Here is a 22133-nt window from a genome sequence, read left to right on the forward strand (position 1 = left end):
CTGCATTGGAGCGAAGATTTGTACGCAAAGGTCGATACAACTGAATACATTCATTAAAATACTCTATTGTCTTTTTAATTGGCATTTCAGAACTCATTATTCATTTTAATTCAAGTGTTTCTCGGAATAAGAAATGGGGGGGGTACTTCGAAAGCAGCTGTGTGGCACACAATTATTCCTTTTGGATCCCCCCCCCCAATGCAACAAAGCAGAACGGTAACAATCGACCCGAGGGAACGCCCATCGGCTTGTGTTTCGGAATCGATAACCATTACTCATCATTACAAGTAATGAATTATATTGTCACACCAAGGGCAATTCAAAGGTAGTCAGTGTATGTATATGAAAACTCATTGACGTTTATTTGCATGGTTGGATAATTGTTACGCTTTTAAAAATAAGAAGACATCATTTGCTCTGTAAATTTTGTAAATTCAATGTAATTTTGCCTATGGCAACTAATTTGAATGTTTTTAATAAACCGTGAATAATAATAATAATACAATAACCTATGTAGCTATGCACACATGGTTAGTCTTTCATCAGAATACTGGCAACAACTGATGCCTAGGCCCTTTTCGAAATCATGGCTTCATCTCCAGATTCAGCTCAGGCCAGACTGCCCCCCCCCCCCCCGCGACTGATATGATGTGCGGTATTACAACAACCACAACAACAACAGCTACAAGATAACACCCTAACCCAATTTTCCGGACTAAAATGCCCTAGTCAAGAAGATCTATTGTTCGTTTGTCGTTTAAACCAAAATTGTGCGGTCGCATGTTGGTGCTTGTTGTTGTTGTTGTTGCTATTATTAGGGACTTTTCGTTTTCGACGACGGATGGTTCTGCGACGGTAAAGATGACATTTGGCGTCATCTGCGCATGCGTCGGCTTTGAGGACAGTCGTCCCTCAGTTTCTACGACAGTACTTGGGATGAATCTTCGTTGTGCTGAAAACGACAACGTTTAGCTGAACAACCGTCGCAGAACCATCCATCGTCGAAAACGAAAAGTCCCTAATGTTGTTGTTTTCAAGAACCGTACAATTTTGTGTAACAAAATGTTCGTCTATTAACTGCAAATTGTGGTGTTTGCAAAAACAGATTCTTTTTACAGTAGATCTGTCGTGCACTATATGAAATTGCGTCTCAATTGCCATTTGCAGCAATTGTTGACTGCTATACTTAGACTATTATCTGATAACATTTTTTCACCATGCACTTTTCCCCAATGCTATGGTATAACACACACGAGTCAGATTGTTTAGTAACTATACGTCTGTGTGTGTGGTCAATTAAGATTAAATCAGGGGAGCCGTCATGTTATGGATGTAGCACAGAATTGGATTGGAAAAGCGTGGGGTAAGGTTATTATGGGTGTTTTATTGCAGTACTGGTTGCCTAGGGCATTAGAAATTACACGCGGACTGAGAGAGAGCATGAGAGTTCGGCTGATTGTGGAACGGATGACACAAAAGGAGACCGCGGGTAAAGCATTGGGCCCAATTTCATGGCTCTGCTGACAGTAAGCACAGAATCGGTGCTAACGGAAGCAGATAATTATGTGCTTCCGGCAAGCGTATTAGTTTTTGAAACACACAATTTGAATCTGAGACGCGTTACTATCAGTAACGCTTCTCATCATGTTTATTCTTGCTAGTGGTTTGTTCTTCCTGCGTGGACCTCGCTCCTGATTTTTTTATTAGCCATATCTCCCCAAAAAATAGCGACCAAATGAAATGTTCAGTTTATTTTTGATTATATAATTTACATTCATATTAGGCATCTGAAAGCACACAACGCTGTCGTGGAACAATTGTGTTTTTCTTTCCTTATTCGATTACTATTTGAGCCCAAGATTTTGCAAGCTGGTTATTTTATGCATATGACAATGTTGTGACAATTGTACTGAACGTGTCCAGTGTCTTGAATGTAGCTAATTTCCCCAGAGTCACTAGTCAATTACAATTTTAATGGAAAATAAACAGTATATATATAGATTATGTATAATGGCGCTGAAGCAAAGACAGTATGGACAATTGGTGATAGTGCCAGTGTGCCAGTAGCAACAAGGCTTGGTTGCAAAGAGGATAGTGCACTTGCTCCTTAAAATAACCCGCAAAAACCCGCAGATTTATTGAGTCAGAAAATTACAAACGGGGAGGCCCATCTCTTCAATCTTAATTAGTGTCATTTAAATAGGTCTACAGGCTGTATCGGTATATTAGCACAGCTTAATTGAAAATTGTAAAAGGTCACCGAATATAATAAGAGCATTGGTGCCAATACGTTGTAAATATTTATCAAATCATGAATACGGGAAAAGTTCAACTTGGCATCGCATTATGTTACTTCATTATTTTCCCCGCCCCCGTAGAAACGGGTTTATTTATTAATTTTTAAGCGGTTTTTATAAGCTGCTCCAGCAGTAAAACCAGAACTCGCCATCAGTGATGTTAGGCGACTTTTCATTAAACAACATAATTTGTTTTTCATCAGGCGTGAGAGAGACAAGCAACACCGAATCTCTGCTATAAGTCAGCGTTCACTATATATCGGGTCAGGGGTGTCTTATGTCACAAAAGCCCGCCTGCAAATCGCTCAAAGTTTCCCCATCCCAAGCAACCACAACTAGCTCTCATTCCCTGCATAGTCAGCAACATTAATCATTAGAGGAATTAGCGCCATGCGATCTGGTGCGTATAAGATGCTCAAAAGAGACCGGCCCTGCTCGCTCTAGAAAAGTGTTTTTATGTTGTTGTGTTTGATTTTTTTTAGCTGTCTGACTTTATTTTAGTTTGCAAGTGGGAATTCCGGGCCCCCTTACGTACCTGGGAAAGTCGGGTCTTTCTGATGGAATGGACTATGATATAAGTGAATCAAATGTTGTCTGAAAGACACATATACACGCGTGATTAATGTCTCTTCATAATTGATAGTGCACGATAGGTGTTGACCTAAAGTATTTATTTGTGAATTGTCGTCACAAAGCTTTCAATCAAAAGAACTATTTATGTTACCTAAACACCGTGAAAAGTGGTTCAAACTTAAGTGCTCAGTAGTTGAAGGAGGGGGGGGGAGGGGCCTAATGGATTAATCACTAAAAAGATAATTTAATGAAACATATTTTTATATAGTGCGAAATGTTTTTAGACTCGCAATCCAAAATCAGTTTCACTGTGTATTATATTTATGTGTGCGGCAACACAACAGACTTTGAGTATTGGCTATTTTTTAAATAATAGTGATATAATTTTCCCTTATTGATAAAAAAATAACACGTGGAATTCGACACACACGATGGGTAGGGTTCTGGTTTTAAGATGACAGTTTTTGTACTTTTGTATAATAACATTGACAGCCCCCTGCCCACACTTTTAATCATTGCGTATATATCTACAGATTTAAATTACGAAATAGAGTATTATGACAACCAGAGCAAACTGTAATGCGTCGGGTGTGTTTCACAAAGAGTTAGGACTAGTCATATCTCGAGGACCAGTTACTCGTCCTAACTTAGGACTATCCATGCAATTTGTAGGACTCCTAGGACTAGACCTAAGTTAGGACTAGTCCTAACTCTTTGTGAAATCGACCCGGTACATGGGCGCGTTGTGGCGGCGCCCGGTTGGGCGAAGCCCCTCATGTAGGACGCAATCTATCGATACAAGGGGTTTGATGAAAGCCAACAAGAGTTAACACCCAAAGTAAATATTAAAATCCATAACAATTGCATTTCTACAGCCACTAACACCTCCAAAAGAAAGTCTCTAAACGCTCAAGAATAGTTATGTTTACCATAAATTGAACAAAAATATTTGGAGAAGGGTTGAAACTTTTAAATAGCTTGTTTGATGTGTAGGGGGATTGTTCGATAAATGAGATACATCAAGCAATGGTTTATTTATCATGTGAGGCGCCCCTGATTTTTCAAGGGCGTCTCAGATAATAAATAAACCATGAACAAAAGTAATATTGCAACAGTTTATACAATGAATAAATATGAGCTGAAGGGAGAATGGAAATGGCACTTACATATGACTTGAGAGAGGTGCATAGAGCTCGGGCTGGAGTCGAACCATAACTCAAACACGGGAAGGAACAGGGCTTCGCTTCGTAAATGACAATGCGACCAACTCCCCACTCTCTGCACTGACGCGCTGTACCCATTCTCACATTCCAAACCTGGGTACACTGGGTATGAATACAAAGCAGTCAACAAAAGAACCATCCAAAGGGAGTAGGTATGTCAAATGGGTACGGTATATGCAAATTAACCAAGGTTTTGTTAAACTTATACAAGCCCTTGCACATTACAATACTGATGAATGGGTCTTGCTTGTATCATGGCCAAGCTGGTTTGGGCATTGTATTCATTCAATTAAATTCAATTCAATTCAATTCAATTCAAGAATACATTTATTTCTATACTCTCATAAAAGAATAACAACAGTTACATGTATTACGGAGTAAAGCAAGAAGGTCTTAATATCATGTTCTGTGGTTAAGTCATCAGAGTGTGGGTTCGAATCCCAGTCATGACACTTGTGTCCTTGAGCAAGATGCTTTTGTTTATCTTCACCCTGTGGTATTCATTTGTATCATGCAAGAGTTACATTGAGAATGATATTGTGTTTGAGAAATCCTTCGGAGCGACATGGCAGCCCACGATTGTATACTCCCCTTGGAGCTGAGAAAGATTACGGCTGTCGGTTTCACAAAGAATTATGACTCGTCTTATCTCGAGTTAAAGGAACACGTTGCCTTGGATCGGTCGAGTTGGTCTTTGAAAAGCGTTTTGTAACCGTTTGTTATGAAATGCATATGGTTAGAAATATATTTTAAAAGTAGAATATAATGATCCACACAAGTATCACTCAAAATTGCTTGGTTTTCTTTTTACCTCGTCCAATAACACGGTCGGCCATTTATGGGAGTCAAAATTTTGACTCCCATAAATGACCGACCGTGTTAGTTCGCACAGTAAAAAGAAAACCATGCAATTTTGAGTGATACTTGTGTGGATCATTATATTCTACTTTTAAAATATATTTCTAACCATATGCATGTCTGCATGTTACAGTGCAGGGTTGGGATTCGTCCTAAGTTAGAAAGAGTTTTGTGAGATCGAAGGCGGGAATGTTATCGGCCCAATTACCAAGACAGCGCAAAGATACCTCATTGTGAAATGGTCTAGAACATGATCTACTTGTTGATATTAATATGTCATAAACAAACAGGTGCATCTAGTAAGATTTAAGGGTTACACTTAGGGGCAAGAAACAAACATCTTCCTCCAAATGTTATTTAGTTATTTTTGTCATATGGGATTGAACAGGATATGAAGTTGCCAGGTCGAGTGAGCTACAGTCGTAAATCCTTTTTTATTCTGCTATTTTCTTTTCAAGCAGAGTGTACTTCGCCCAACCGATGCCGCGGTTATATTGTGATGTTTATCCTATCTCCAATATTTCTTATTGTATTTATTTGTTATTATGATGATTTGTTCGTGGAGTTTGGTACAATTGAATTACAAGATCTTGGCTCCTTTGTATGGCCGAATTGATCCCGATAATTTGAAATTAAATTTATATTTTAATCTTAAAAAGCTAACTGCATAGGACTGCGGAAATTAAAAGCTTCCATTTAATACTTTGCACGAACAAAATTCGCAAGTTATAAGTGGTAAATAAAACCTAACAATCAATTAATGTCAAGGCCCCGACAATACCTCACATCCATTTAACGTACCAACAATTAAATGTACCAACAATTGTCCATGTTAGCATTTTGTCCATTGTCAGATATAGGTAAAAATAAATGTGGATTCATTTTTAAAGGTCTTAAATATATAGGGCCCCTTTTCTTCTTCTATTTTGTTTTCTCTTTGAAAAAGCATCATCTTTGTAAATTCTTACGGAGAAAACCTGAAAGTATTTTGAATTATGTTGCTTGTTCTATTCGCTAGTTCGATTTCTTGAAACATACATAGTTTTGTTTATTTTAATGATTTTCGAATCTCGTTTCTGTGGAGACGTTGTTTTAAGTCAACTTGTCATTAACTGTGTGTTCTATTCTCTAATTAGATTCGTTAATGGTACGGACATAAAGGAGATTGTTTACGTTGTGGATTTGAATATTTTATAATTGATTTAAAGACCCTGGACACTATTGGTAATTGCCAAAGACTAGCCTTCACAGTTGGTGTATCTTCACAGATGGTTTACTTTAAGAATTTTAAATCTCTAATTGATTTAATGATGTCAACGTTTGCTTTGAATCTGGCCTTCAATGATGTAGTTGCAGCATACAAACCACGGGCCATGCGCTCTAAATTAAACCCCATAAGAAAAAATTAACATGGGTTCCGAGTCAAAGGGGGTGGTTGGTATAAAGATATATTTAAAGGCACTGGACATTATTGGAAATTGTCAAAGACTAGTCTTCTCACTTGGTGCATCTCAACATATGCATAAGATAACAAACCTGTGAAAATTTAAGCACAATTATTGGTCGTCGAAGTTGCGATATAATAATGAAAGAAGAAACACCCTTGTCGCATGAAGTTGTGTGCTTTCAGATGCTTGATTTCGAGACCTGAATTTCTAAATCTGAGATCTCGAAATCAAATTTGTGGAAAATTATTTCTTTCTCGAAAACTATGTTACTTCAGAGGTGCCGACACTGACTTGAACCCATAAGCATTCGGCGCCACAGAACTTTGTACGTGTAAGAACCAGTGCACTTATCAAAAAGAGAAGGGGGTCGCCCCAGTGTTCCTGGTTTGATTGGTTGCACATCGCGCCACAGCACTTTGTAAGACTTTATATGTCATGTAAAAAGGAGAAGGTCTCATAATTCAAACACCCACATAACTTGCAGGAAAAATACTGTTTATTGAAGGACCATGAGCGACATTGAGTGACTGATAAGAGCGCTGTATAAGAAGCCGCTGTCATTTTAGTAAAGAAGATCTGTCCTCTACATAAGTGTTGTACGAATGAGTGTGCCTTTTAGTGAAGTATGCCGGGTCATCAAGTCTTTAAAGGAACACGTTGCCTTGGATCGGTCGAGTTGGTCTATAAAAAGCGTTTGTAACCGTTTTTTATAAATTGCATATGGTTGGAAAGATGTTTTAAAAGTAGAATACAATGATCCACACAAGTTTGCCTCGAAATTGCGTGGCTTTCCTGTTACTGTGCGAACTAACACGGTCGGCCATTTATGGGAGTCAAAATTTTGACTCCCATAAATGACCGACCGTGTTAGTCGACGAGGTAAAAGGAAAACTGTGCAATTTCGAGGCATGTTTGTGTGGATCATTGTATTCTACTTTTACAACATCTTTCTAGCCAGATGCACTTTATAAAAAACGGTTACAAACGCTTTTCAAAGACCAACTCGACCGATCCAAGGCAACGTGTTCCTTTAATAACAAACGACCGGGATGGGGGGGGGGGGGTTCAGATCGTGCGGATCGCAGCCAGGCCAAGGTTGAAGCTCTTTACGGAGCTGAGCGTTGAAACTAACACATTTAAGATCACGATGAACAGCGTCTCTTAAATATTAAATTGTTATCAAGTTCAATCTTTGAAGATAAGACAAAATAGTTGCAGAACAAATGTCTTAAGGTCACTGGACACCTTTCGTAATTGTCAAAGACCAGTATTCTAGATTTGTGTATATCCCAGAATATGCATTAAATTTTGACTCACTTTGGTCATCGAAGTCGCAAGAGAATAACAAAATGAGAAAATATTCGAAAGATGTTCACACATTATAAACACATTACAAACGTGTGTTAAACTACCTTGGGATACCATGGGGAGTATAAAAGTATTTTTAAAAATATAACTGTCGCCAAAAGGTCTCCCAAATCCAAGAAAAGCCAGGAAAGTATTAAGGCATAAAAAGGCGCTCAAAATCTTTGAAATCGCACTTAAAAAAACATATGGTTCAATCTTTATGATTAAATTGTGTAATCAAACCGCGTTGCATCTTAAATAAATAAGACTACTTGCAATGATTCTGATTGAATCAGCATTTTTGTTGTTTCTGCTATGCGAGGGAGTAAATGCGAACGTGCCCAAAACACAAAGGCCCTTGGCAAAGGAAAAAAAATATAGACTACAAAAACTGCAAGGATGCTGCTTTTATCAGAGACCTCTAAACGACAATGACACGATTTCAAATGAAGGTGGCGTGATGGATTGCGAAGACAGTTCCGAAACTGAAATGATCGGGACAGTTTCATAACGAGTAGTTGACGGCCAAGGAACGGCATTACTTTACAATGAACACGAACTACACGTGAAAACAGTTTGTTTTTATTCATATTTAGATTAAGAAAAATGAACAGTTTGCAAAAACAATCTTGTTGTAAAAAATATTGTTTTAAAAGTGTTATTTTCAGCGTCGCCTATACACCCTTCTCGGTTGAGACAGAATATTATGAAACAAAAAGACACACTGGTCGGATAGAATGAGGTGCGTTGAGATGACTGAGAAAAGCCTGTCTGTTTTATGCACGTGCTACTGTTGAAATGTGCAATTACGAAGTGGGCTTGGATTCGACCACGACTAAAGAGTGTTTCCAAACCACTCCTACACTCTTTAAAGACACTGGACACTATTGGTAATTGTCATGACCAGTCTGCTTACTTGGTTTATCTCAACATAATGCCATAAAATAACAAACCTGTGCAAATTTGAACTCAATTGGTTGTCGAAGTTGCGAGAGAATAATGTCGCACATAATGTGTGCTTTCAGATGCTGGAGTTCGAGAGCTCAGCTGAGGTCTCGAATTCAATTCAAATATTTGAGTGAGAAATTACTTCTTCCCCAAAAACTGTATTGCTTCAGAGGGTGCCGTTTCTCACAATGTTATACCTTAACTTAACTTGGCGCTGTACAGTCAAGAAAAACATTAAAGTGCAGGATTAAAAAACACGAGCAAAAATAGCAAAAATATGTTTTTTTTTTTTAATACACAACAGTATTATGCTATCAACAGCTCTCCATTACTTGCTACCAAGTAATATTTTCTGCCAACAATTATTTTGAGTAATAACCAAAGCTGTCCAGTGCCTTTAAGAAGTCAACGTTGTCACAACCTCGGGGCCAGCAGGTGAAGTTTTTACTAAAATACCCAAAAGGGAAAGATGTTGTCTGTTTTAGGTCTACACCTTGCTTTTTTATTCAGCTGCTCCTATTGTGTGTGGAGTATCTTACCATCTGACAATTGTATTTTGTACTGGCTGTATAGGACTCTGTTTCGACGCTGATTCCATCGGGATATGGGTAAATTCTGTCCTGGGAGTTTTGTATTTATTAATTTATTCTTTTTTTCTTTTCTTTTTTTCATCAAAGTTGGGAGATGAAAGAAGACAAATCTTTGTCACTCCGAGTTGTGCGCTTTCAGATGCTTGATTTCGAGACCTCAAGTTCTAAATCTGAGGTCTCGATATCAAATTCGATGAAAATTACTTCTTTCTCTAAAACTACGTTACTTCAGAGGGAGCCGTTTCTCACAATGTTTTATACCATCAACCTCTTCCCATTACTCGTTAACAAGAAAGGTTTTATGCTAATAATTTTTATGAGTAATTACCAATAGTGTCCACTGCTTTTTATGCATAGTTTGTTATGTATACCTAAACCACACGATTTATAGTGGGATTCGGCTCTGTGCATTAGAATATCCCTCCACTGTCATTATCGTTAAAATGAACACAGGAAATCAGTAGAATCAATCCCGTGAAGTTAGACGCCACATCACTTACCCCCCCCCACGCCACGCCTACCCCCTACCCAAACCTAGCATAGAACTATGCTAACTGGGGATTCAGCAGATTCACCGGTTTTAATTTTCAGATTGGCAACACAAGCCTCGTCAGTATATGATTAAAACGTCTTCCTCTGTTCGCTCGAGTTTGATTGTTGATTTTATAATAAAGACGCTTTTAGCGGCGGCTCAGATCGGTAGTCTGAGCTTATGGGTTATTTGAGACTAAATTACCGGCTGTCATTTTTGCATGATAAAAGGAACCTCGTTGTTAACAAGCTTCTGTTACACATTGCCGCTTTTAGAAGAAGACAGCGAAAGAGCAAAGGGGATCTGTCTGTCGTGACGTCATGCCTTCACCTATCCATCTATCCAGGCTATTATTTTAGCATTTGCAAGTTGGCTTAAAACGTAAGAAAAAAAACCTAGAGTGATGGCACGAGCTAAAATCAACAGTGGGATTTGAGACTTCCATTTCTCAGGTTGAAATAGAAACTTCCGATTAACATTTCCAAGTTCGACCTCAAACTTTCGAAATAACGGCATTCAAAGTGATAAGAAGAGGGCGGTGCTAGGGGCAGAGCTAGGGGCGGTGGCTAGAGGCTTGCATCACTGTCTTTGAGAAGTGACCCAGTTCTCTTGACAGTTCACAAACAGAATGTTATTGCGGGAGCGGGAGCGACCAAACTAAGTAAACTCCCACATCAACCAAAGCTAATTATTAAATGTTTAAAATTATGACCCGAAAAGTAGTGTGTCAGCCTCTTGAAGACTAATCAAACCACATTGGACAACCGAACTTCAGATTTCCATTCTGCTATTTGCGATAAGATATTTGGAATTCTTAAACCAGAAAAAAATATATTCAATTTTCTTTTAGAGCCTACAAGTTATGATAATTTAGTCTGGTGCTCCCATGAGACAATAAGAGCCCCCTTACGTGGCTTAGGCCCTACTCTACCTGATCAGCATGCGTGAATATTTGCTTTAGCCAACCTCTTGTCTCGTACTAGACTCAATCATCGAGGAAGGACCCCGTGAAAATGGTCCTCCGAGGACCCATCACCAACTTCCTTATCAACACTCCCAACACCATCAATACTGACTGAGTCACCCCATTCAAGAGAAGTAAACTGACTTCCTTTTAAAGACACCATAAGAAAGATAATCACAAATCTCATCCGTTATATATATGTTTAATATAATTATCGTGATATTGTTATCTTGTATAATAATTATGAAAATTATTGATTTGAGACTATCTTATCTTTCTGGACAGTTGTCTTCCATAAATTATTAATAGTTTAAATATTCATCACAAAAATCGTTCCCTATAAGGGAAGCGGTAGAATACAATGCACGTTTGCATGCAGTCATTGCTTTAATATAAACCTGAATTCATTATCGTATATAGATCGTACCATTACAACCGAATGTTTGCATTATACGAAACCAACATGGATATCGAGAGAGAGAGAGAGATGATGGTGACTGCGCCGTGCATGCAGCAAGTCATACCCTCATCCCAACAAGCTTATTGGTTAATAGACGCACACCGACTTCCCGCCCAGTCGTGACAAGTCCTCTGCACGCCCTCTCGCGTCCGGCAGGAAAAACCCCTTCCTTCGCGCCAGAGAGAAATTGTATAAAGCAAACGGAGCGACGTGTTGCAAGGCTCACATTTGTGCCCTATCAGTCTCAACACTAATAGCGTGTGTCTCGGTACGAGCGCCGTGTTAATAGAGCGACGATGTGCAACTCGACAATCGCAGCCGTGGGCTGCGCGTACATTCTCGGAAAGAATGTTTCAGATGAGGAGGGATTCGACGAGCCGGACAGCTCCGTGGAGTCCTCGTCTAGCTTTCTCACAACCTCGGACCCCGAGGTTTTCAACCCAATAAACTTCCTCCTGTGGCTGTTATGGACTCTTATAGTCGGCGGTAATATCCTAGTCATGTCCGTAATCATTAGAGACAGGGAACTTCTATTAAAACCCGCCAATATCTTCATCTTGAACCTTGCAGCCTCCGACCTGTTGGTGGGGATTATCTCCATGACTTTTCAGAATATCTGGCAGCTCAAAGAGGATTGGATTTTCGGGGAGCTCATGTGTAAGTGCTGGACCATCGTGGACTTCTCCGCGGCTACGCAATCTGCTTTCGCCATCGTGCTCATAAGCTTCGACCGCCTGATGCTCGTCTCCACGGGTCTGAAATACAAGCAGTACATCACTATTCCCAAAACATGCATCCTGGTCATTGTGACATGGGTCATCTCACTCCTCATAAACGCCATTCCTATTTTACTCTCAGATAAACTTTTCGGCCGCTGGGTGGAGTACTCCAACGAGTGCGATTTCGGGGTGTCGTACCAACTCGGCTACCAATGGCCAATGTTCGTTCTGTCTTTCATTGTGCCTATTGTACTCGTGGCATTTTTCAATATAACCGTCTATAATAACATTCGGCAGAGAGCGAGACGTTTCCAGGGCAGGAGTACTTCTGACTTTAAGAAACATCGCAAGGCGGCTGTCACCTTAGCCTTAATCGTAGGGGTGTTCTTGATCTGCTGGGTGCCATATTGGATTAACAAATTCGCCCAAATCATTAACATAGACAATCTTGACAACAAAGTGTTATCAGATGCATTAGCGTACCTACTGTGGTCCAACAGCGCCATTAACCCCTTTCTGTACGCGGTGACGAACCCGCGGATAAGGTCCGGCATGCTGCACATTTTACGCAAACCGTTACCGAAGAGGTGGACTGCGAACAACAGACGACAGCGAGGAACACTCGATTACAACCTTGGCGAGACGAACATGACAAAGATAACCCGTCAAGATGGGGATTAATGGGGTTTGATCCTGGAGACATTTGTACAGGCGGGTAGTGTGTGTTGTGTCTACAAGGCGAGTAATACGCAACGTGGGTTGCTATCTTCTGATGAAGGCGGTTGGTGTCCTCATCCGTGAACTACTTGTTGCAACGCGTCTGCTTCATCTCCACCATGCCCGTAAAGTGTAATAATGTGTGTGAGGGTGTTTTGTACAGTGAAAGGTAACCGTTTTAGTTTTTAATCACGAACCAACCGGGTTGAAAGAATGTAAGTAGGTCAATTAATTAACACAACACCAAGTTTATAACATGTATTACCAAGCATGTACGCACCAAGCGTGTGTTGAAGCTGTACAAATCTACAAAAGCCATACAACCTTCGGCATTTATTAATTTAATTATAAGCTTAATACAAGGTCCCACGGACATACTTTGTTACCCGCAAGAATCCTATTAATATAATGACATATTCATACATACGTTGAAAAGCTTAAAATATAATTGTCTATATACAATAATCTTCCCCATGGCGAGGGTTAGCTTTTGTTTAAAAAAAAAAAAAAAAAGGTGTAAACATCTCCGTCCTTGTAATATGAAAATCCTGTCAAATTAATTAATTCCAAGAATTGATAATAGACTCCCCACTTATGCTAAATTTTGTGGGTTGGTTAAAAGCATAAGAGATGTAAGGTTGGACAAAGCAATTTGTAATCCTAAAAGAACGACTCAATGTTGAAATCAATAATAATATTGATGAGATTGTGTACACTCAGAAAAGATTAAACTGTCAGTACGAAAGGGCAGCTTTGTATAGACCACTGGTACAGGTCACTTGAGTATAATTCCGTCAGATATACTGCCATCTCCGTAATGAAATTGAGTAGACACCCAATTCCAGGAGAAATAAGCTTGCAAAACAACAATTTTAACAAAAGGGCGCATCGGCGTGTCATGCCCACATGTAATTGATGCTTTTTTTTTGTGGAGCGTATAGGTTTGTGTCCCACCAGTTTCGTGACACGCGTGTCCCTGGGCAGGGCACTTAACTATAATTGCTCTCACTTTGGAGTTGGGCAGTAATCTTTGATGCATGTTGTGTAATGCCTGCATTACAGAAAAGATATTAAAAGAAAGGCAGATAGAGAGATAAGGAATTGACAGTGAAATTGCTCAACAGTCAAACAGTCCAACAGTCACCTTGTACGTGAACAGTACACCTTAAAGATACCTTGTATAAACTAAGCAGTTTCTTCTACTTTTTAAAGGAATTGGACACTGTGGTAATTGTCAAAGACTAGCCTTTACAGTTGGTGTATCTCAACATATGCATAAAATAACAAACCTGTGAAAGTTTGAGCTCAATCGGTCAGCAAATGTGCGAGATAATAATGAAAGAAAAAAAAACCTTGTCACACGAAGTTGTGTGCGTTTGGATGGTTGATTTCAAGACCTCAAGTTCTAAATCTGAGATCTCGAAATCAAATTCGTGGAAAATTACTCATTTCTCGAATACTATAGCACTTCAGAGGGAGCCGTTTCTCACAATGTTTTATATTATCAACCTCTCCCCGTTGCTCGTAACCAAGAAAGGTTTTATGCTAATATTTATTTTGAGTAAAATACCAATAGTGTCCACTGCCTTTAAAGGAACCTGTTTCGGATCCGTTCGTCCGCTTTATACCCGATTAAAGTGTATAAATATACAATAAGTCTAACCTAAAACAGTTTCATTCCAATGGGTAGAGTTTGTTTGTAGAGCGCCGGCACATTCCCATTTGACGAATAACTGGAGCGGTTACGCACACGCGTCAAGAATAATCCGTAATCGGTGTATACAATCTGAGAAACGTTTCATGCGTGAAACATTTCCAAGATTGAATTTGCTTAAAGGGAAGGTACACGTTTGGTAATTACTCAAAACAAATATTTACTTAAAAACTGACTTGGTAACGAACGAGCATTGGAGAGCTGTTGATAGTATAAAACATTGTGAGAAACAGCTCCCTCTAAAGTAGCATAGATTTTGAGAAAGAGGTAAAATCTCACTAAAACATTAAAAGACTTCTAGCTAGAAGTCTTTTACTCTTATCTGAAAGCACAAAAATTCGTCAAACAAGGGTGTTTTTTCTTTCATCATTTTGTCCCAACTTCGAAGACCAATTGAGCTCAACTTTTCACAGGTTTGTTATTTTATGCATATATTGAGATACACCAAGTGAGAACACTGGTCTTTGACAATTACCAATAGTGTACCTTCCCTTTAAAAGGAATCTTTTCTTATAATGTTATACAGTAACAACAGTTGCAGTACTTCATTATCAAGGAAGATTGTATGGTCATTGTTTTTTTTTGGAGTAACTATCAAAGGTATAGCCTCTCTTTAAAGTCGTTCACACTAATCTTAACGGCACTATATCCAGTAATATGGCGCGGAAACTTCAGCAAATGTGTGTGATTTAATTGGTCGACCTTATACTCGTGTAACGTGATCGTCTTCACGCGATCTACTTGTTTGCTAAGTCTGGCGACATGCATAAAACAAATACAAATACTAAAAAAAATAAGGCAAGACGGTTTGACGAATGAAGATTTTTCACTTTGAATGTTTTACAAACCTGTTTTCTTAATAAAGCACATTCTGACGGTAAAAACTGATTACGATAAAAACGTAGGAATCGAATAATAATAATGGATTTGTTTTTTACAAAACTACACCAAACTGTAGATTCGTAACGAATCTACACTTAAACTGCCGATTCGTTACCAACTATTGTGAAATGAAATTGTACTTGAGAAATCCAATCCATTTAATTCATATCGTAATCAATGGGGAAATAACTTTAAGTCAGAGAATAATATACTCTAAAATGAAGATTCGTGACCACAAAGTACTTGCCTTCGGCTCGTACGTTTTATTCACGAATCTACACTTTCTCGTCCATTCTCCTTAACAGAAATCAAATTCTATTCATGACTTCATCCGCTGACTAAATCTGCAAAGACCGCTGTGTCGACGCAGGAGTAAAGTCTAAATACAACTGCTTTAATAACCGTTTGCCATTTTATATGCACTGGTTGCCAACTGAAAACCTCGAGTCATTTACACAAACGCCCGTGCACACACACACGGGTGAACAACCAGCTGCACAAATACTGATGTCCGAAGCAAAACTCCCTCTGCATCGCACTGGTACAACATCAAACACCTTCTTTTCGGAAAAGATTCTGTGAATATATAAGACATGGGTGACATTTCATCCTTGGTAATTTATTACCACACCACGATCTAACCCCATAGGGGAAAACGTATAGAATATCGCAAGCCGAAACTCGCCGAGCGTAATACATGTGAAAAAATTATCACCCAAAACAAGTGTTACTGCGTACAAATATGTAGACATGAAAATGAAATGGCAAACTCGAGCTTTTTTGCTGTTGGTCTACTGTAACTTAATCCACAGACCATTCTTCTGAATGGATCCTGTCAAAAGGTTGTGACCCTGTTTACCAAACAGTTTGACTAGTAGTTGGACGAAGAAATACTTTTGTTTGTCTGACATAATATTTAAAATGAACACAAGTCTCGGCGTCACCTAAACCTAATTGTTTACTTTCTGCTTATTTATAGAGAGTCATACTTCTGTCGCATTACACTTTTTGATAAAACAAATTATATACAATTAGATTTTAATATTTTATAACCGAGGTCGTTGTATACATTCATCAACACATGCACATGCTTTTCTCTTAATAATTATACTTGTTAAAAACATTTTATTATCATGTTCAATTTAAAGGGACACACCGGCCGAATTGGGTATTTGGGCTACAAAATAGACTGAGCTATGACTTCAACGATCTTCCAGGAATGAAGAAGAACAGTCCTTAAAAAGAATCATCAAATTTAGCCATTGTTGAGCATTTTAAGACAAAAACGCAGGTCGCGTGATTGATCTAACCAAAAAGTGGTACAAACAATCACGTGACCTTCCGGGCTAGTTTTACTTTCAGCCGTCTAAAAGTAACTTACTTAACCAAATTTAAATCTTTTTTTTTACAAAATTATTAACGAATAATTGACGAAAAAGATCATGTATTCAAATTATCGCTACAAAATGTAAATAATGGTGACAACTAACGTAAGATTGACATTCAAAGAGTCCGTGAAACGGAAGCTTGTTATGTGGCCGCTTTGGTGTTTTAAAACAATTTTTCGCTAAATACGTGACATTTTGATGATTTTTTTTACAGCAACCATCTACAAAAAAATTATTTATGATTCTACACCCCTAAATTGCGTAAACGGTGAGCCGGTGTGTCCCTTTAAGAATCAATCTAAGTCTACAACGTATGACTACGGTCGGCACCTCGCTTTCTCGAGTAGGCCTACATATTGCAAAAATATTTGTCACTTCAAATGTTTAAAACGCAGCTGATTAGACTACTTAAGCAACTTTCGGTTTCTGAGAGTTCGTGTTTCTGTTTTCAAATTAAGCGCTTGACAGCGCTTGACTCCGGTCGTCGCCTCGGTATTTTTTAGTAGACCTGCCGTCGATTTCACAAAGAATTAGGACTCGTGTTATCTCGAGTTAGGATTTATCTTTAAGGCAGTGGACACTATTGGTAATTACTCAAAATATTTATCACCATAAATCCTTTCTTGGTGACGAGTAATGGGGAGAGGTTGATGGTATAAATATTGTGATCAACGGCTCACTCTGAAGTGCCATAGGTTTCGAGAAAGAAGTAATTTCCAATGAACTTTATTTTGAGACCTCAGATTTAGAACTTGGGGTCTCGAAATCAACCATCTAAACGCACACAACTTCGTGTGACAAGGGTGTTTTTTCCTTTCATTATTATCTCGCAAGTTCGATGACCGATTGAGCTAAAATTTTCCACAGGTTTTTTATTTTAATGCAAATGTTGAGATACACCAACTGTGAAGGCAAGTCTTTGACATTTACCAATAGTGTACTGTGCCTTTAAGGTCTGCCTGCTACAGTGCAGGGTTGGGACTCGTCCTAAGTCAAAAGATTTTGTGAATTCGACGGCTGCATCTTGTCAAAAGTGTTGTAACTGTGAATGTTTGACACTCAGCTGTATCATAGAATTTTAAGCAACTCTCGGCATCTGATTTATACTGAAAGGGTTGGTTTCGCAGCGCTTATAGACTTACACACTTATAGTTTGTGAACACTGTGAATGTTTTAGACTTAGTTTTGTCAACGTATCTAAACAAATACCGGCCCTTGTGAGTCTGAAATGTTTCAGTTATTCGAAGGGGTGACTTTACACCACCTGTTAATATTAATAGACCGGAAACTATTTTTACTGAAACTTTGAAAAAGAGAAATTTAAAAAGTAATTTATATGCAAATTTAGATACATATGAAGAGGAGCGTCAGTGAAATTTGTTTTTTACCGTTTGGCTTTTGAGGCGAAGTAGGTCCGAGCTGACAATCAATTCAGTATTATTCTGTTGGCGACGTTCCACGGAACGTGATCTCGCATCTAGACGACGTATCAATCGATCGGCTTCAAAATATTATACAAGAGACCATCAGAGGTGAGTGTCCAAATAATGCGAACAGTGACATGTCCGGGTGCCACCATGCAACCTTTTTCGAAACAATCGCAGATGCAACATCGATCTGCCCAATAATGAACTCCAGCCAATCACCGATCAATATTACGAATCAAGGTAGAAATCACACCAATAGGAGCCCCTTGAGAGTGATACGTCATCCGTTCGTTCCTAACAGCGCGTGTCTGATTGGTCAGCTCGATTCGGGGGCATTGCAAATGCAAACCATATGTATTTTGAAACTGTGTTGCATGCATGCAGTGATATTAAACCGCCAGTTGTTGTCATCAAAAGAAACCCAGCTACTCCGCTGTGACCTAAAACAGTCCGCCCTCTTCCGTTGACTGAGCTTACGTTTGAGTTCCCGCTGGACGGGGGTTTAAAAGGACAAGACAGCCAAAGGCGCGTGGCATTTCATATCGCATAAATGCGTGGAGAGACGCAGTGAACATATGGGAAGACAAGTATGGATAGCTCACTGTCAGTGTACGATACCTCTTTTTTTATGGCGGAGGGAAATGATTCCTGGCCTAGTGAGGAGGGTCAGGACCCACCGCCCGCGGTAGAGAACTTGATCTCCGTGGTGCTATGGCTGCTGTGTGCTGTAATCGTGATCGGGAATATTCTAGTCATATCTGCCTTTGTCAGGGATAGGGAACTGCGAGTCAAACCTGCCAATCTCTTCATTTTAAACCTCTCCATATCAGATCTGATGGTCGGCCTAATCTCTATTTCGTTTTACAATATCTGGGAGCGGCACACGGAATCATGGATATTCGGGGAGGTGGTGTGTAAACTTTGGACTATCGTTGACTACACGGCTACCACCCAATCCGCTATGGCGATCGTTCTCATCAGCTTCGATCGGGTGATGTTGGTATCGAAGGGGTTGAAGTACCGGGAGTACATCACCCTAAGGTTGACTCTATTCCTCATCGTGTCATCATGGATCTGGTCCTTCAGCTTAAACTCCATCCCAATCTTATTCTCAGACACCGTGACTGTACCATGGGTGGACTACGGGCTCAGCTGTGACTTCGGTATCCTATACCAATTCGTGTATAAAATGACTGCGATCATATTCTCTTTTGTCATCCCCTTCGTATGCCTGGCCATTTTTAACGTCATAGTTTATAATAACATTCGCGCTCGTTCCCGTGGTGTGTACAGCAGCCACTCTAACACCGCGAGGCGGACTGACGGTGCACCGGTCCGGTGCAACAGTCAGGGTAGGGGGACCAGTGAGTACAAGAAACACCGCAAAGCAGCCATCACCCTGGCTCTAATCGTAGGCGTGTTCCTGACATGCTGGCTGCCCTGGTCCGTCAACAAACTGGTTTCACTCATAGCTATATATACTGAGGAGAGTTCCATAACAGATGCTTTGGCTTATCTGCTATGGTCGAACAGTGCTATCAATCCGTTCCTGTACGCCGTGACCCATCCGCGCATCCGGACCGGTCTAATCGCCTGCTTACTGTGCTGCGTTCCGGCCAAGTTCCGGCCCCGACGAGTCCGGGGAGGGTTCCAGAACACGGACTATAACCAGATGACGGGGAGGAGTCGCGCACGGTGTGGGACCGGAACAACTATCACTGCGTCCGGTGGTGGCAACAGTAACAACGACTGCAGTAAACGTGGATCATCAGTCTGACGTAACATGGTCAGTTTCAGCTTGGATTATCGGCTTTTTAATTAGTGTACTTAACCCATTGTAATGAGCAGTTAATTAAATGTTTATCAAATAGTTTAGGGTTCCATGCATGGCAGGGCATCACTGTCACACCCTCCTTGATTAAGACCGAATTACATAAAGCAGACTAAAAAAAAAAAAAACCCAATAATAATCAATATTAAAATACATACAAAAATAGTATATATAGTAACGAAATTAATATTAAACGGATACAGCTGTTCACCAACCAAAAAGTACAATTACTTGACTCGACAGGTGCCCAACAAATGTCGGTACAAATTAAGTGCTATTCTGTGAGCGATATTTTTAGCTGAAGAGCTTTGCTTGAATTGGGTCCAAATTCACAAGGGAAGTATTAATTGGTGTTGCCATTCATCTAGTCTATTTCCAGTATGCAAGTCAGATGTCACAATAGCAAGGGTGTATTTTCAGGGTATTTTCATTCTTCCTTGCGTAGAAAGATGTGCTCCCCTTCTGTATGTTCTTCCTAAATCCCTTTTTAAGAAAGCTTTTACACTTGTTTATGCAATTCAATTCAAGTCAATTTATTTTCATCCTTTATTAAAGTACATAATAGAATGCAGAAGACAGTATTTTGAAGGCACGATCCCAATAATATAGCCAAGGCTTTTAGTGTGGTAACTTGAACAGAGAAAACAGAACCAAAAACATCCTTCCATCTTGATTGTCACTTAGAAATTGACCAACCATTACCGCCCCCACCCCCCTCCCCCAACCCCTCAATAATTTGGGAGCGACTGAAAAGGCACGATCGCCAGGATGTGGTTGTTGTTTTAGTGACAGTTAACAGGAGCTTGTGTCCAGATCGATAAGTGTAACTTGGGGTTAAGGGTGAGAGACGTTCTTGCGATGGATAATGGTATACCTGTGAGATTTATAATTAATTGATTTGGGATTTTGACAACATTGCTGCTAAAACACGGTTACAAACGAAACATGCATAATGAATGCGCCATAAACCGAATGAATTCCCGTTGGGCTTGAAATACTATACACGCGTTAGAAATCTGAAGTGATGCTCGTTTAAATACGAGAGAGAACTATTGATTAGTTTTTTCTTCTGAGTCGTTGTGGGGTTTTCTTGAGGAGTAGTGCATCCATTAGTTTGGAGTTCAGTCGAACGGACATCGCAAATAAATTCCATGGAATCAACCAGGGTTTAAGGCGTGAATCCTTAAAGGCAGTGGACACTATTGGTATATAAACTCTGGCAAATTAATTATTAGTATAAAACCTTTCTTGGTGACGAGTAATGGTGAGAGATTGATGGTACAAAACATCGTGAGAAACCACTCCCTTTGAAGTAATGTGGTTGTTGAGAAAGAAGTAAATTTCTACGAATTTGACTTCGAGACCCCAGATTTAGAATTTGAGGTCTCGAAATCAAGCACACAACTTCGAGTGACAAGGGTGTTTTTTCTTTCATTGTTATCTCGCAACTTCGATGACCAATTGAGCCCAAATTTTGACAGGCTTTTTATTTTATACTTATGTTGGGATATGTTGGGTGAGAGGACTGGTCTTTGACAATTACTAAACGTTCCTTCCCTTTAACTTGCATTTAGGGTGATACTAAGATTTGGTTAGCTGGCGTGACATTTCAGGAGTAGACGTGAGTTTGTTGGGCACGGAAGGGGGATGGTCTGAGCTTGTGACGATCTTACACTGGGTTGGGATTACCTGCAACCTTTTAAAGGTGCATAGTCACTAACCTCTACCCACCCACCTAAAGACCCCGCTCTCAGGGTTTAACACTGCTCTGTAATCTAACACAAAAGCAGTTTGAGAAGCATATTTTTCTCAAAGATTCATTCATTCGTGTTTTCAATAACGGTTTATTCAAATAATTCCAAAACGCGGCGTCATCCGATTACTGTATTATATTACAAAATTGAACGGAGCAGAATGGAATAACAACAACGATTAGTAACAAATTAATATTCACAGCCAGCAGAACTAAAAAAAAAAAAAAAATTGAACAAGGAAGTAGGTTCATTGCTTACAAAGGTACTTAACATAAAACTTTTTTTCACAAATATTTCTGACGGTTTTTTTTTTTGCTTCTTAAAAAAGCTGTTTTCTTTTAAACCAATTTCTGTCTTGCAAGTCTGATAATAGAACACTTATGTCTTCAGACTGAAAGAAATCTTACCGAACCGGTCGGATGGGGGCAATTTATATCACTAATTTTCAGTTCGTGAACTAG

At 39.5% G+C, this 22133-nt stretch overlaps 2 protein-coding genes across 2 annotated transcripts; both read left to right on the top strand.

Moving 5' to 3' along the window:
• Positions 1 to 11536: 11536 nt before the first annotated feature.
• Positions 11537 to 12640, top strand: LOC139951134 (beta-2 adrenergic receptor-like). Its single transcript, XM_071949985.1, has one exon. It carries the CDS (start codon positions 11537 to 11539, stop codon positions 12638 to 12640), a length of 1104 nt encoding a protein of 367 aa, XP_071806086.1.
• A 6035-nt stretch (positions 12641 to 18675) lies between these two features.
• LOC139951087 (histamine H4 receptor-like) lies at positions 18676 to 19864 on the top strand. The gene has a single exon (XM_071949916.1). The coding sequence runs from the start codon at positions 18677 to 18679 to the stop codon at positions 19862 to 19864; it is 1188 nt and encodes a 395-aa protein (XP_071806017.1). The 5' UTR covers position 18676.
• Positions 19865 to 22133: the final 2269 nt, after the last annotated feature.

The sequence above is a fragment of the Asterias amurensis genome, chromosome 18 (assembly GCF_032118995.1).
Source record: "Asterias amurensis chromosome 18, ASM3211899v1".
Lineage (NCBI taxonomy): Eukaryota > Metazoa > Echinodermata > Asteroidea > Forcipulatida > Asteriidae > Asterias > Asterias amurensis.

Coding starts and splice junctions, on each gene's coding strand:
- LOC139951134 (XM_071949985.1), top strand. CDS start 11,537: ATGTGCAACTCGACAATCGCAGCCGTGGGCTGCGCGTACATTCTCGGA.
- LOC139951087 (XM_071949916.1), top strand. CDS start 18,677: ATGGATAGCTCACTGTCAGTGTACGATACCTCTTTTTTTATGGCGGAG.